At 43.2% G+C, this 16,984-nt stretch overlaps 1 protein-coding gene across 1 annotated transcript in view; it reads left to right on the top strand.

Annotated features, from left to right (window-relative positions):
- Positions 1-11,736, top strand: part of LOC133345233 (sodium channel protein type 4 subunit alpha-like) — a 44,975-nt gene extending 33,239 nt beyond the window's left edge. Inside the window, exons 22-23 of the mRNA XM_061555811.1 lie at positions 383-653; positions 5,962-11,736. Of these exons, the coding sequence (XP_061411795.1) occupies positions 383-653; positions 5,962-7,163 (1,473 nt within the window). The 3' untranslated portion in view covers positions 7,164-11,736. The remainder of the gene's footprint in view (positions 1-382; positions 654-5,961) is intronic.
- The last annotated feature ends 5,248 nt before the right edge of the window (positions 11,737-16,984 follow it).

Raw genomic sequence — 16,984 nt, 5'->3', positions numbered from 1 at the left:
TTCCGTTATTGCGAAAGCTATTGAATGCAGATGTATTTACTGAACTCAAGTCGCTCGCAAGGATGCATCGACGACACCTTTCTACATACACTTATTATTTTTTAAAGATATACTCGCTCAATGCGTCAACATATTTGTAATGACAGCTGTGTTATTTTTTCTTTCCAAAAAAGAGTTTATCATTTAAATATGAATTATTTTTTTCTAGTGTATTCTCCAGAATGGGGTTCAAACTACACTTGGATTGGTGACACCCGATCTGGTCATTGACCAGGAATATTCCTTATTGTAACAGAGATAATATTTAAAAAAAACAGAACAGCGGGGACAAATCCTTAAACATGAATGCTCCCGTTTCGTGTGGTGTCGATTTGGCGTGCAGAATAAGCTACAAAATCTTGCCTACGACCTGGTGGGCACCCAGGCCTTCGACGTGACCATCATGGCGCTCATTTGCCTTAATATGCTGGTCATGATGATCGAGACCGATAGCCAGAGCAAGGAAATGGAGAACGCCCTCCACTACATCAACATCATCTTCATCGCGATGTTCAGCGCCGAGTGCCTGCTCAAGCTCTTCGCCCTGCGACAATACTACTTCAAGTTTGCGTGGAACATTTTCGACATTGTCGTCATCGTCATGTCCTTTGTGGGTGAGGAGATGGTTGGCCTCTTTTGAGTTTTTTTTTCTCCCGTGTACGATGTATTATTTACGACAATCGGACGCTAATGTTGTGAGACGCTGCAATGCACTGCCAAGAAATAAAAAAAAACCTTCAGATGGAGAAATTGATTTGGTCGGCCTTGGGTGAAGACTGAAATGTAGACCACGAGAACGGGATTGATTTGCGCAGCAGTATCTGTGAATTAAACCAGTTTATATGATATATCCTCTCCTCTTTAATTGCTCGACGTGTACCAATTAATTTGGAAGATTATAAGGTTGCACAATTGGCAACGGTTGACCTCAATGTTCGCACGCTATCGAGTGTTTTTGATAGAGCTATTTCCGTTAGTTTGTTTTTGGAACGTCATCCAGTTGTAAATTGTGATGAGCAATCGTAAAAAGGCCCCAAAAACATCTGTTGCATTCCTTCACACGTCACAACTGCACTTTACATTTAAGGCAATTGATTCGATTGTGGTTAAAACGCTCTTCTTATATGTTTTCCAACAAAGGAAATGGATTACGATTTGGTTATGCAGACTCCAATTGTCACCGTTTCGTAACACAATCTGTAATGGAGTTCTGTATCGCTGCTACAAAGCTTGAGCGCAAATTTCCTGTTCACCGATCCTGGCCACCCTACCCAAACTCGCCGTCTGACGAGTGTTGTGGAATTGTCAAAATAACTCGCACTGCAAACACAAAAAGGCTATACATTATTGCTGTTATCACTTTAAAATGTCAATGCAACGGAAATGGCAGTAAACTGTCTATAGAGTTGTTTGTGTGGCTCAAAGAGCCCTTGGGTGTTTGACATCGTCTCTTTTGTGCTTTGAGGATAATCTAATCGTCCTCATAATCACCAGTCAGTGCTAATGTACCGACCGACCACCATGCACTCCACACCAAGTGGAGACCACGTCTTGCAATTTAGTGATCTGCCACTTACCAACGTTTACATAATGGAATCACTGTGATTTGAAGCTTTCGTGACTGCAGGAATTACTCTGTGGTTCTTTCGGTAAAGTCTCTCTGTGTGTCTCTGTGTTGTATCTCTCGGCTTGTGTGTCTGTCTTTGTGTCTCTGTGTTTTGTCTCTCTCTCAAATTTAGTTCTACCTGATGACGATTGCTTGTGTTGCAATCGAAACGTCGTATTTTATTATTTAATTTATTTTCTTTCTACGTCACATTACAACCACATGAATCACTGTGGTTGTAATGTGCCCTGCTCATCGACTCTTTGAAAGTAGTTAACATTTTCCTCGTCTCATTTTGCATTCTGAGCAATGTGATGATGTAAATTAAGTATGAGGTGCCATTAATTTCTTGGGGGAGGGCAGGAAGGGAGTGGGAATCCTGAATTGTCTTCTTGGTTTTTTCGGTAAAGTCACGTAGAAGGGAAGTAATAAAATAATAAAAATAAAACATAATAAAACAATTCTCACGACGTTTCGGCTACAACGCAAGCAGCCGTCTTCAGGTGAAGAATGAGACAATGCCAAGCTAGGAGCTTATATATAAGCTGCGTTGGAGGTGGAGGAAAGAGCGCCTTAACAAAAGAATGTGCATGTGAAGAGGAATTTAGCATATTCATGGGAAATGCGTAGGAGGTGGGCGGGGGGGTTTCAAAGTCATATTATGCCCATGCATTATGCAGGATCAACAGCACCAAGGGGGGGGTGCAGGGATTAGCAGTAACAAAGGAAAGGAATGTTAATGATATGTAGCTGCAGTTACTCAACCACCACGTAGAAAACTAAAGTATAAACTACATAAAAAACTAAAGTATAAATAGCATAGCACCATCAGTATACTTACTATACTCTACACTAAGCTGAGTTACTAACAGCAAGTAATACATTACAATTCTACGTCGTAAAAATTATATAATATGCTTCCATCTAAACTTTATTCTATTGCATCAACGAGCATATACCGTACTATATACTGCCAACATTAAATTATATACTGTATTGCTGTAAACCAACCTATATCTTATACATTTAATATAACACTATGTATTATTCTACCCACCCTAATGTGTGCCGAAATGGTTTATTACGTCCTTCCAATGATTGCTAAGCCAGAATCCATCTTCTCGGTTAAAATTGTCTCTGTGTTTGTATATGTGGATCGCCTCATGAACGAATCTCTCATGATAGCCAGATGGCTTGCAGAGAACCTCTGTCTTGGAGAAGTCAATGTCATGTGAGCCCACTGAATTGTAACAGTGATCTGCCACGGCTGAGGTGTTTGTCCTACCGTGTTTCAGGTCTGCCTTATGTTCACGGATGCGGTCCGAGACATGTCGTTTGGTTTCTCCAATGTAACTGCTACCACAGAGGCAACTTAGTTTGTAGACGCCAGGGTACTGTATGTCTGGAACCACATCTTTTACAGACGGGACCAGATCACGGATTTTATGTACTGTGTTGAATCGGACCTGGATCTTGTGTTTAATCAGGATTTTGGAGATCTTTTTTGTGACCCCAGCAATGTAGGGTAAGGTGATGGTCTTGAAAGGCTCCTCAACAGGATCCTTCTTGATGGTTGGAGTGATGGCTTTGCGGATTGTGTAGTCGGAGTAACCATTAGCCTTAAGAGCTTGGCGTACGTGTTTGAGTTCACTGGAAATGTGTTCATGGTCGGAGATGCATTGGGCTCTATGATATAGAGTCTTGATGAGGGAATTCTTCTGGGATGGATGGTGGTGGGAATCCGGTTTTAGATAAGCATCCGTGTGGGTGGCTTTCCTGTAGACAGAGTGGCTCATTGAACCATCAGGTCTCCTTTTGATTAGGACATCCAAAAAGGGTAGCTTGCCATCATTTTCGACTTCCATGGTGAATCTGATGGCTGGGTGTATGGAATTGATGTGGTCGAGAAATTGGTCTAGAGCAGGCCGGCCATGTGGCCAGATGACAAAAGTGTCGTCTACGTACCTCTTCCATAAGGTCGGGCGTAGAGTGGCAGTCTGGATGGCGTCCGTCTCAAATTTCTCCATGAAGATGTTGGCTACAACCGGAGATAGGGGGGAGCCCATTGGGGTGCCCTCAATTTGCTTGTAGAAGCCAACATCTTCATGGAGAAATTTGAGACGGACGCCATCCAGACTGCCACTCTACGCCCGACCTTATGGAAGAGGTACGTAGACGACACTTTTGTCATCTGGCCACATGGCCGGCCTGCTCTAGACCAATTTCTTGACCACATCAATTCCATACACCCAGCCATCAGATTCACCATGGAAGTCGAAAATGATGGCAAGCTACCCTTTTTGGATGTCCTAATCAAAAGGAGACCTGATGGTTCAATGAGCCACTCTGTCTACAGGAAAGCCACCCACACGGATGCTTATCTAAAACCGGATTCCCACCACCATCCATCCCAGAAGAATTCCCTCATCAAGACTCTATATCATAGAGCCCAATGCATCTCCGACCATGAACACATTTCCAGTGAACTCAAACACGTACGCCAAGCTCTTAAGGCTAATGGTTACTCCGACTACACAATCCGCAAAGCCATCACTCCAACCATCAAGAAGGATCCTGTTGAGGAGCCTTTCAAGACCATCACCTTACCCTACATTGCTGGGGTCACAAAAAAGATCTCCAAAATCCTGATTAAACACAAGATCCAGGTCCGATTCAACACAGTACATAAAATCCGTGATCTGGTCCCGTCTGTAAAAGATGTGGTTCCAGACATACAGTACCCTGGCGTCTACAAACTAAGTTTCCTCTGTGGTAGCAGTTACATTGGAGAAACCAAACGACATGTCTCGGACCGCATCCGTGAACATAAAGCAGACCTGAAACACGGTAGGACAAACACCTCAGCCGTGGCAGATCACTGTTACAATTTAGTGGGCTCACATGACATTGACTTCTCCAAGACAGAGGTTCTCTGCAAGCCATCTGGCTATCATGAGAGATTCGTTCATGAGGCGATCCACATATACAAACACAGAGACAATTTTAACCGAGAAGATGGATTCTGGCTTAGCAATCATTGGAAGGACGTAATAAACCATTTCGACACACATTAGGGTGGGTAGAATAATACATAGTGTTATATTAAATGTATAAGATATAGGTTGGTTTACAGCAATACAGTATATAATTTAATGTTGGCAGTATATAGTACGGTATATGCTCGTTGATGCAATAGAATAAAGTTTAGATGGAAGCATATTATATAATTTTTACGACGTAGAATTGTAATGTATTACTTGCTGTTAGTAACTCAGCTTAGTGTAGAGTATAGTAAGTATACTGATGGTGCTATGCTATTTATACTTTAGTTTTTTATGTAGTTTATACTTTAGTTTTCTACGTGGTGGTTGAGTAACTGCAGCTACATATCATTAACATTCCTTTCCTTTGTTACTGCTAATCCCTGCACCCCCCCCTTGGTGCTGTTGATCCTGCATAATGCATGGGCATAATATGACTTTGAAACCCCCCCGCCCACCTCCTACGCATTTTCCATGAATATGCTAAATTCCTCTTCACATGCACATTCTTTTGTTAAGGCGCTCTTTCCTCCACCTCCAACGCAGCTTATATATAAGCTCCTAGCTTGGCATTGTCTCATTCTTCACCTGAAGACGGCTGCTTGCGTTGTAGCCGAAACGTCGTGAGAATTGTTTTATTATGTTTTATTTTTATTATTTTATTACTTCCCTTCTACGTGACTTTACCGAAAGAACCAAGAAGATGAATCCCTGCAGTCACGAAAGCTTTAAATCGAAAAAAATCCTGAATTGGTCATGCTTTGGCACAAGATCAAAACAACAAGTCCTACATTGTGATTCAGTTAGAATAAACTGTTCAACGTCTTGGATGATAATACTATCAAATGTCATTCAAATATTTTACCCTGCGTCATGTATAAATTGCGCCAATGAAGCAACATTTCACTTCAACACGGAGTACAAATTCTGGCAACAGCACAGCACCTGAATGAGAATCTGGAAGTTTGTACTTTTTAATCTTGGTTGAAAGTCTGCTTAGACCATCAACTCCACCCCCAAGGTAAACAACACAAATGGGGGTTAAACTGTTGAACTTTCTGTTTTTTAAAGTGTACACCAATTAAACTTTTAATCTGGAGGTTTTGAAGGGCACTGAATAGAAGCATGACACGTTTAATAACTCACTTTTCCAGCACCCTTTTTTTGGACCGGTTTCACACCGAAGCTGATAGAAAGCGAGTGAATGCCTCCCGACCAGCCATCTCGTATACACAGCTGCGATGTGTTTTTTTGTGTTGGGGGTCACCCTTTCAGGAATGGGGCTTGCTGAGACCATGAAGAATTTTTTCTTTGAGCCCACGCTCATCCGCGTGGTTCGGCTCGCCCGGATCGGGCGCGTACTCCGTCTGGTCCGCGGCGCACAGGGGATCCGCACCCTCCTGCTGGCGCTGCTCATGTCGCTGCCGGCGCTCTTCAACATCGGCCTGCTCCTCTTCCTCGTCATGTACATCTTCTCCATCTTCGGCATGTCCAACTTCGGATACCTGCAGCACAAGGCCGGCATCAACGACATGTTCAACTTCGAGACGTTCGGCGGGGCCATGCTTTGCCTCTTCCAGATCACGACGTCGGCCGGCTGGGACGGGCTGCTGGCGCCGACGTTCCCGCTCAACTGCGACCGCTCCTTCAAGCACCCGGGCACGTCGGTCGAGAGCAACTGTGGCAACACCTCTTTCGGCGTGGCGTTCTACGTCAGCTACATCATCATCTCCTTCCTCATCGTCGTCAACATGTACATCGCCGTCATCCTCGAGAACTTCGCTATCGCCACGCAGGAGAGCGCCGAGCCCCTGAGCGAGGACGACTTCGAGGCCTTCTACGAGGTGTGGGGCAAGTTCGACCCCACGGTGACGCAGTTCATAGCCTACAAAAATCTCTCCGTCTTTTTGGACTCTCTGGACGACCCGCTGCGCGTGCCCAAGCCCAACCATCTGGCGATTGCCGCCCTCGACCTGCCCATCGTGGCCGGTGATCGCATCCACTGCCTGGAGGTTCTGTTCGCGCTCACTAAGCGCGTGCTGGGGGAGGGCGAAGGCATGGACGCGATGCGCCTGCAGATGGAGGAGCGCTTCATGGACAGCGGCTCCGCCGGCAACGGCACGCTCGCACCCATCTCGAGCACACTCCGGCGCTGGCAGGAGGAGCTGGCGGCCATCAAGATCCAGCGCGCGTTCAGGAAGCGGCTCACCAACAGAAGTACCTCGCCCACACTGCAGAGAGGTTCCAGCTGGGCCAGGGCCGGGGGTTCCGACGGGATGATGGTGCCCGCCGCCGCCGCCGCCACCGCCGGCGCCACCGCCGTCGCCCCAATCATCAACGCCCCGCAAGATTACGTCGGCAATACGGGCAACGAGAAGGTGAAGATTATCGTTACATTGCCTTCTTTCTCGTCAGGAGATAACATCGTCATTTGTGCGGATGTGAATTGTGCTGACCATGATGGGAAACTTTCGTGAAGGGATTTTTTTTTTTTGCGCCACTCGTTGAGGCTGGGTCTCCTTGTTCCGTGAGTGGGACCTCAGAAAAGGGCTTTAAAAGTTGTACGTACATATTAACTGGGGATACAGCAGACGAGAAGCAGATCGACCACATTATTACAAAGCTCAAAATAAACATTAGCGGCATTGCAGAGAAAATAACAAAGTAAATATCGTTCCATTGCGAGAAACGTTTTAAAATTATTAAAATATTACCAGAGACTTTTTTTTTTACGTGTATGAAACCTTTCCTGAAATCCTTCACCTCTAAAAGCGTCTAACTTAAATTCATATTCTGTTTGGTAATGCCCAACTAATAGACATTTGCCAAATAATACATTAACCACGTGAAATATTTATTTGAAGCGCTTGTGTATCCATTTCCATAATTCAGATAAAAGCACAGCCATGAGCATGGCATGTCAAGACAAATTGCATACTTCCAGTAAATATGCATGGTATATATATATGCAAAGGGCATATTTTTCAAAGGTGTGTTATGCATGTTATTTGTATATAAGCTATAAACAGTATACAATAAATAACACACAAAAAAGATTCCTTCGGTAATTTTCTAAGTTCCTAAACATAATATACAGCGCCATAAAGCAGATAAAACATATATTATAATTAATATTTATGAAACAGTCTGAAACCCCCTTCCCAGACTCTGTTGCTGTTGCTTTAAGTGATATGATAACTTTTTTTTTGCATCAAAGTGAATGGAACTCATAAAGGAGCAACGCGACTGTTGTTGCATGGCCAAGCCTTTTGCAGCGCAGATGCCGAACATTCTTTAGCGTATAAAGAAGAGCAGCAAGCGGCCAGATATTTATTGTGCTGAATGATAGAACGGCTCTCGCACTGTAATTCACCAGAAGAGCTCTACGTTGGCTTCACGAGCGAAGATGTTCATCACGAGGCCGAATGGGTTCACGTCCTATGGCTGAATGGGGGTGGTGAGAGACAAGACCGTAACTTTACACGTTTTGATGTTGTTATCCATCCGTCGGTCGCGTCAGTGTGGCTCGGCATTGTCTAACGGAGTTCCACGACACAATGACTGTTGGGATATTTTTTCTTTCTATAGGAATATATAAAGGTCTCCTTTTTTTACAAAAAAATATATATCTGAATGTCCTTAAATAATTATTTGGATTCTGGGATTTTTTTTTTCCTCGGATCTGTATCTCCTCTCTTTGAGTGCCTATGTTTTTAAATGTATTCCACATTTTACGTTCTGGAAAAAAATTGCGAGGACCGTTTTGCTGCAATCATCAAATTTGAGTGCGCACGGGAGTGGCCCCATGGGCTGATGGGGTGCCCGTTTCACAACGTCTGCATTTTCTGTTGTTGCTTGCCAAAGTCAAAACCAAAGAGCCAGGCTATTGAGCCTTAGCGCAACTGCCAACATTGCTGCATTCCATCAGGGGGTGGTTATCTTCATAGTTTTGTACTTTGGATCGCTGCTTCACAAACCTGAGCAAATGTTTTTTTTGGGGTTTTTTTTTCTTGCAACCAAACAATACGGCACTGTCTAGAGGCGAGTTCATGGTTATTGACCCAGGTGAGAGCTCAAAGAGACCAGGAAGAGCGTCATTCGCAAGTAACATATACAGGGAATTAAATCAATTATATTGTTGTTTCACATCTCGAGCCAATTGTGTTTTTTTGACGAATAGTTTTAAGCTTTTTAGCTATCTACTTGTTTTTGTATGTCTCTTTTGCTTGTTACCTTAACCAGGGCATTGAAAGCAAACACAATACTACACAATTAAGCCACCCTACACGGCTTAATTGTTGACAAAAGACAAATAGTTCACTACTTTAGCCCACCGGTGTGCTGAAGAGTGAATCCACAACATTTAAAATGTTTGAGTACGACGTTTCGCTGGTAATTACATCCAGCATCATCGGGCAATTTGCCAGAATGGTGAAGCCATCCACCTGCTCCCCGTCTTAAATAGAACAGCAGGGTGACGTCATCATCATTTAACCCAATCAGATGCAGAGATCAGAGGCGGAGACGGGGGTTATTGTAATTATATAATAGATTAGGAATCAGTTACTTGTTATGCTTAGTAATCAGTTGTAGATTAGTAATAGTTGTAATGTGTATTATTTAATAACTGAACCGAAACACTATACCCAATCATGTGCAGAGTATATCTATTATATAATTACAATAACTCGCCCCCTTCGCCACCTCTGAGTTCTGCACATGATTGGGTTTCGTGTTTGGGTTCAGTTATTAAATAATACACATTAAAACTCATTACTAATCTACAACTAATTACTAATTATAACAATTAACTGATTACTAATCTATTATATAATTACAATAACCCCCCCCCCACCCCTCTGCCACCTCTGATTTCTGGCCGTGTCGGGTGATGGAGGGTTGCGACACATTTTATAAATAACGCGATCTTACCCAAAAACCTTTATGATGAATAAAATTGGTCGCGAAAGCCGACGTGTTAAACTCAGCCACCCTGTGTAACAGATCTTGGATCAGTGATGCAGTTATACAATGGCCTGATGGATCTTGTGGGGTATATATGAAGGTATGTATGTTGAACTTCTTTCGCATCCTAAGTAGCCAATATAGTTTCTCAAGTCTTAATACAGAGTAGATAACTCACACTGAGCGCAGTGGCTTTTCAAAAACCTGTTCTCTCCTTTGGTGACACCACTTATTTATTGATAGTGGTTAATATCGTCAAATAGCATACTTGACATAATTTGGTAATTATAAACAACCAAGTTAGTGGAAAATAATTGTTTTCTTTTCATGTAAATGCCTGTTGTTTGTTGCCTTCTCTACCTACTCGATGTAAAATGCTTCCATGTTCTGTGTGAGAACAGTCTGTTACACAAGCTAAGCACCGTTGAGCCTGGTTAGTCATTGGATGGGAGGCTGCCAGCAAATAAACACATTCCTGTGGAGGGAGCTGGTAGGAACGAGGGTTGCTCGGTCAATGGCCAGGGTCAACGGCGGCGTGGTCTATTCCGCAAATATGCCCGACTGTGAGGGTGGGCACAAGCCGGCGTGAGTAGATTAAACGTTGAGTTTTATAAGGGCACCACGGGGTGACCAGCCCCTCCCCATCCAGCCCCTCCCCACCCTCCCCTCCCCATCCAGCCCCTCCCCACCCTCCCCTCCCCACCCAGCCCCTCCCTCCCCACCCAGCCCCTCCCTGCACGACGGACGGACACAATAATCCCCTGTGGGCTGGTGTAACCAGGAGGTTCCTACCAGTATCAGGTGTTGTAGGCTTGCGTTGCGAGGTCAACTGATGATGGAAGTACAGCATTCGGTTCTTAAATAGTTGTATCCCTTTGTACGTGTGAGTTTTTGTCTGATACTTCAGCTTCCTCCCATATGCCCAAAGTTGCAATGCAGGACACAGTGTTTCTAAGATGCTTGCAGTGGTGGATAGATATCTGTGGAAGGAATGTTTCCGATCTAGATTTTTTTCGAAACGTTAATTATTTAACGTATCTTCATGCTGACACATTTGGTGAGAAAAATCACTGATGTGATGCAACGTGTGACGTTTTTCATGACGTTTTACTTTTGGATAAATCTGAAACAAAAAAATGTTTGGCCTCATTAAAAAAAAAATTCAAATAAAATAATGTGCTTAAAGTACCATTGCATGACAGCGCTTGGCATATGATTAATTGGGGTTAATGGCTGGACTCCAGCAGTTTGAGGTGGAGCTGTGTGCTCCTGGTTTCACTAGAGACACAGGCCAAGAGAGATACATAATTAATGAGTACTTATATCGTCAGCTTATTCACAGTAACCCTACAATCCACAAACACCTGGCACAGGGAATTTGCAACTACTTTCCCTGATGATCCTTCATATCTGTACATTTACGTGCAACATGTTCATAGCACTGAATGTGTGTACATGTATTTATGGACAATAAACACAGACAAATACAAAGATCCTCCGTATAGCCTTAACAGACTGTTGGGGCAAGTGTTGTCAGCAAGCATCTATGAAGACCGGCACGGTACACGAAGGGGTCGGTGGCCAGCATCCTGCCCGACCACCTTTGTCTCCCCAGTGGCGATGTTTACACACCGCACCAGGTACTCATTCGCGGTCGAGTCGACCTAGGGGAGGCCCAGTACCAGTTCAGATATTCATCACTGGTTTTGGCCGTGAGTGGGTTACGAACCTGGGTCGCGGGGGTTCATTGCGCAGCGCGCGAACCGCTACACTCCCACTCCACACTGTGTAACGCATTCAGCAGCAGGGTGGTGCAGTGGCTACACTGACATCTCGTAGCAAAAAGTGCCTGGATTCAATCCCTGACTCGGATCCCTTTTTGTGTCGAGTTTGTATGTTCTTCCCCTGTTCTGTATGGGTTTCCTCCAGGTTCTCTGGTTTCCTCCCATAGCTAAAATAAAAATCACACAATGCAACTTTTTTATTACAAATTACTCATTTGCCATGACCGCAACATCACCCACCTATCTTCTTGGTTCTTTCGGTAAAGTCACGTAGAATGGAAATAATAAAATAATAAAAATAAAACATAATAAAATAATTCTCACGACGTTTCGGCGACAACGCAAGCAGCCGTCCTCAGGTGAAGAACAGGTCTGTCGAGAAGACAGAGTCATTCAGACTCTGTCTTCTCGACAGACCTGTTCTTTTGAATGACTCTGTCTTCTCGACAGACCTGTTCTTCACCTGAGGACGGCTGCTTGCGTTGTCGCCGAAACGTCGTGAGAATTATTTTATTATGTTTTATTTTTATTATTTTATTATTTCCATTCTACGTGACTTTACTGAAAGAACCAAAAAGATGAATCCCTGCAGTCACGAAAGCTTTAAATCGAAAAATCACCCCCCTACTGCATACACTTGGCAGGAGCCTCCTACTAAACGGTCTTGAGACTCAATGAGGCTTTCCTTCGTAAACACGTTAATTGTTTTATCTCGTCGGGGTGTAGGGATTTATCTCCCACCTGCTCCCCGCAGGCAGTTCGATGAATTGTCATGGTTCGGGGTTGTGATTGAATTTAATAATCACATTTCAGTTTAACGTTATGGTGAGTGTAGCAGCTGCAGAGGTCACGGAAATCCAATTACATACCACACACACGCGCTAGTGCAGTCGTGAAATATTGATATTTACACACGCGATTCGATGCAGGCACTAATGGCTTTAGGACTCGAGTGTTAAGTCGATGCATCATTACAACCCTGCAATGTGATTTTCAGTTCACGTTTATTTTGACAATACTTCGCAGATACGATAGGCATTTTGTCATGGTATTTTGTTCCAAAAAAACAGGGGTTAAAACTGGAAGAAATACACTGGTAAAACAATTTGAGGGAAAAAAAAGGTTGTTCATCGGATTTATCCAGAAAATGTGGATTTGCTCGCTGAGAATGTTTGGCATCCTCGAATATGTAGCGAGATGAAAATGGCAGTTAGCAATGCTACAGGCTGGCATGGGACAATACTGTCCTTGAACCCTGGAATAAATTAATTTATTTTACATTCCAAGCCACCTTCCATGTTGTTTTCGTGCAGACAAAGGTCATGTGGGATATGGGCTTTTTATGTGCATTTAAAATTCACTTAAATCATTAATGCCCCTAATGGTTGTCAAACACATTTAATGCGAAGCATGCAGCAACGCCATCTGATGACAAGTCTGTTGGATGGTAATGCTTTGGATGTGTTAACACATTGTATTGCGTACTGTATTGCAAGCACTGCATAGAATGTTACACTATTATTATTACCGCCATATTATCTTCTGTCAGAATGGTGCGTTTTTGTTGAATAAAATTGCACTTCATTTGAAAATGTTTTTTACTTGCTTGCATTCTGACGGTTATTTTCTTCAAATGTCTTCCATAAAGATTGCTTGCCCAGGCAAATGCAATTCTCCCCCCCATCCCCCTAGCCTATTTAAGTCTTTTTCAAAATTTTGGGTCATTTAATCCATGGGGTGGAATTTGTGTCTTATTATTGTCGTCTGGTTTGTATTCCTATTTGTGTCTGTCTCATTTGCACAGTTTAGTTTGCTCCGTAATCCTAAATTGAACATTGAAATATAATTTGTGTATAATTTTGAGGAATTGTATATAATCGATTCCCACACGTGCAATTTGACGCACGTATCTGGAACGTGAATAATACATTTGAATCAATGAATGGATACATTCTTACATGCCTAGTGCTTGTCTTAGAATCTGTACGGTGAAGCAGTGTTAATCCGTTCACTTAAGCCCAGCAGATGCCTCGTGGTGAATTTGGCAGCTGCATTTCTCATCAATTTACATTATCTTGGAATGTTGCCATGGTGTAATGGTTATCACGCTGCACTTGCAATTCAGAGGTCATTGGTTCGATTTCATGCCCTGGCATGGCAGTTGGAACATTGAAGAACGTAAATCATTCAATCTCCTCCACCTGTCCACCCAGGACCAAATGAGTAGACGAAAGTCAATCGACAGATCAAGTGTGACAGGGAATATTGTTGGAACTTCAAATTTTTCCAAGATCTCTGTGGAAGAGAAGGGAAAAAATTGCCTTTATCTTTTAATCATGTAAGCGAGTGGTTGCTGTAAGAAGATGACATTGCCTGTTAATTTTATGAAGAGCTGCCACTGGCTGACCGCAAGTAAACCACACCGTGTGCGTCTGTGTTTAGCTGCAAGGCCAAATGGTTGAATGCATTTGATGAATGATATCAACTATATCAAGCTTGTCCACGAAGGATGGTGCCATGGTACTCACTACTTTTTAGTGGTGAATCAAGGTGGCATTAAATAAGGATGTGCAGAAATTCGGACTGGCAACCGTTAACTGCTGGATGAGGGCCTCCCCATGCGGTGCTGGATTTGGGGGTTATTTGACCATATTTCACCACGCTTGGTGAAAGCAAGGAGCATAGCATGTCTGAGCATTTTGCTGTACTGTCCCGCAGCTGCTTATGATACCAGAAACCATCCAGGCTTCCGAGTGAGACCCGAAGAGATAATTGGACACATTCCCAGGTGATTTGTGATATGCAATATTTAAATACTGAACGGCCACCTGTTTTTTTTACATATTTATTATTGTGCGGGTTGTTTACACAACGGGTTAACAAGCAGTCTTTTTCCCAACTAAATAAAGCATTTTGGTAAAATGCATCGAAGAAAACAAATACAAAAGCACTGCCTGAGCTGTTTCTATAATTGTAAGCGAACACAGCTGATGATGTGCTCAGGATTCTCCAATATCCCCCCCCAAAAAAACCCCCCAAAACTACAATCTTTGCACCACGCTCTACTGCTTAGCGGTGTGCTTGCCAGGACATCCAGCATCCTGGCGGTGCATAAAGTAGGGTGGCAGTGAGCTGCCTGATGAAAATCGAATTTTGCACAGAAATCCATCGTTGTTGTCATCACCGCGTGGATCAGGGATCAGTGCACAGAGACGGAAGCCCGGAACTGCCGAGATTATGGGTTCAAGTCTGAGTTTCGGATATCCAAGAGATGATGTTCTCAGCCCGTTCACCAATGACAGCCCACAAGAAAACTCATTACTGTATGTACATGAAATCACTTTTTTTTTGTCCTGCCGATTGTTTAAATTCCCTTGAAAAAAAAGTCAGAGCATGGCTTTGATTGCCACACAGAACATGTGTGAAAGTGCACCGCCCCCCCCCCCACCAATTAATTTTAGAAGCAATTGCACGTATTTTTCTTCCACAGGCCATTCTCTAACAAATGGGGTATAAACTATACTCTTTGGTTCTTTTGGTAAAGTCACGTAGGTATGAAATAAAATAAATTAAATCACGACGTTTCGGGCGCAACACGAGCGTCCGTCATCAGGTGGGGTATGAACTGTCTGCAACAGTGCTGGCATGGCGAGTCTCACGACAGGACACAATTCAGTTTGCAGCCGCCCTCCACACCTCTGATTAGAACGGTTGGTTACGTGCGGTGCAAAAGAATTTCAACATATACACACACTGACAGCGCAGTTGGCATGAGATTGGGGGAAAGACCACAACTCAAATATAAAATGAAAACATCTAATACGACATGCACAACCTCAAATTACTTACGTGGAGTACGCGTGCGTGTTTAACGTGCCTGGTCTGTTTTGCAGACAAGCTTCTTTCGTCAATTCTAGATATGAAGCTTTCGTGACTGCAAGGATTCATATTCTTAGGTTTTTTCGGTAAAGTCACGTAGGTAAAACATCAAAATTAATGAAAATAAGTTAATTGGAAGAATATATTTATTCTTGAAATTATTTACTTTTCTGGCTTGAACATTATTTTTGATTGACATCCTTTATGTGGTTGCCAGTGTACATCTATTTTAAATGTGTGGAACTGTGTATGATTGCAATGTGAACAGCGATTATATATTTTTGGATGGCGAGGCCACGAAATCATTTCATGCCAACACTCGTGTTATGAACCCCCCACCACCAGACAAGATTGTCGCGTTTACAAAGATATTATTAATACGTACCAGTGCGTCGATGCCAATGCATCCGTAAGTCAAAAAAAAGCTCTACGTATTTACTTAGCTACCCACATTGCCAACTGGGGAGGGCTTCCCGTGTCCGTTTAGTTTTTTTGATTTGCCCAACATTGGTTTGTCAGACAGTGACACTGAAACCTTACGATTCAGATCGTTTTAGGTTGTGTGGCAAGCGAGCAGAGGGCATTAGGTCCTTACGGAGGTTCAGAGGAACAATCGAACGACTTATTCAAGGATCCCTTACCCCCCATCTCTATACCGACCAGGCACCTTTTCACTGTCTTCTTCTGCATTAACGAAGGACCAGGAGCACTTTTACCCCCCCCCCCTCCAGCTTTCAGTGATGCATCTTTACTAGATGTTGGATCGATGCTATTGTGCATGAATAATTCTATATGGAATGAAACAAAAACTTTTTGTTGCACTTTAAAAACGTGTTTCATGTTATCAGCACTTTCCTATAAATCACGTGACACATGTAGTGCGAGTAATGGCTCATAAGCTCTTTAAACTGCACGTTTTTTCCCCCTCCCTTAGGCATCGTTCTTGTTTAGTTAAAATTGTTCCGAATATTTTTTTTATACGCGACTGTGAGGTGCCCCGTTTGAGACATGTTTCGTGTCCAGTCATGATGGTCGTTTGACCATACTTCACCTCACTGGCTACTCGATATACAAAAATGTTGTGTACAATGTACAGCGCTGCATTTCCCTACACACCACGTATCCTATTCGCGAACAGGATAAAATGTTCTCCGTACAGTATTGTATTAGATAAATGCTTCAAAATAAACTCCACGTAATATATCCTATCCAATAACAGTTATAATCAGCTTATTGTAAAAAAAACAATCTAATAAATGGCAGCAAACGACCCCAGTAATGGTGGCCTTTACAGTGAAGCAGTTGCTTTTTGTTGTGCGTGTGTCTGTCGCTGTGCACACACAGTGAGTCCGCACTGTCGTCAATGGAACCCTGATTATCACTTCGAGTGGACCAGACGAGATAATGAAATAATAATAAAATAACAGCAGTAGCGTTCGTGACCGTGAGCTGCCCGTATGTTTGGACGCATCCTCGCACACCGACATCCTCCTGCCCCTTCTCTTTAACTCCCCTCCTCGCACTTTTATATCTTACAGTTATTTATACGGATTAAACACATTTTGTTTTTATTTTACCAGGTAAGGCCCACTGAGCTATGTAGCTATTTTTCCGAAGCGACCAGGCTAACACAAATGATAGCTGAATGAAGTGGCTTATCGTGTGGAAAT

The sequence above is a fragment of the Lethenteron reissneri genome, chromosome 21 (assembly GCF_015708825.2).
Source record: "Lethenteron reissneri isolate LAM-NWPU_2019-01 chromosome 21, ASM1570882v1, whole genome shotgun sequence".
NCBI lineage: Eukaryota > Metazoa > Chordata > Hyperoartia > Petromyzontiformes > Petromyzontidae > Lethenteron > Lethenteron reissneri.
This window is presented reverse-complemented; position numbering and strand designations above follow the sequence as displayed.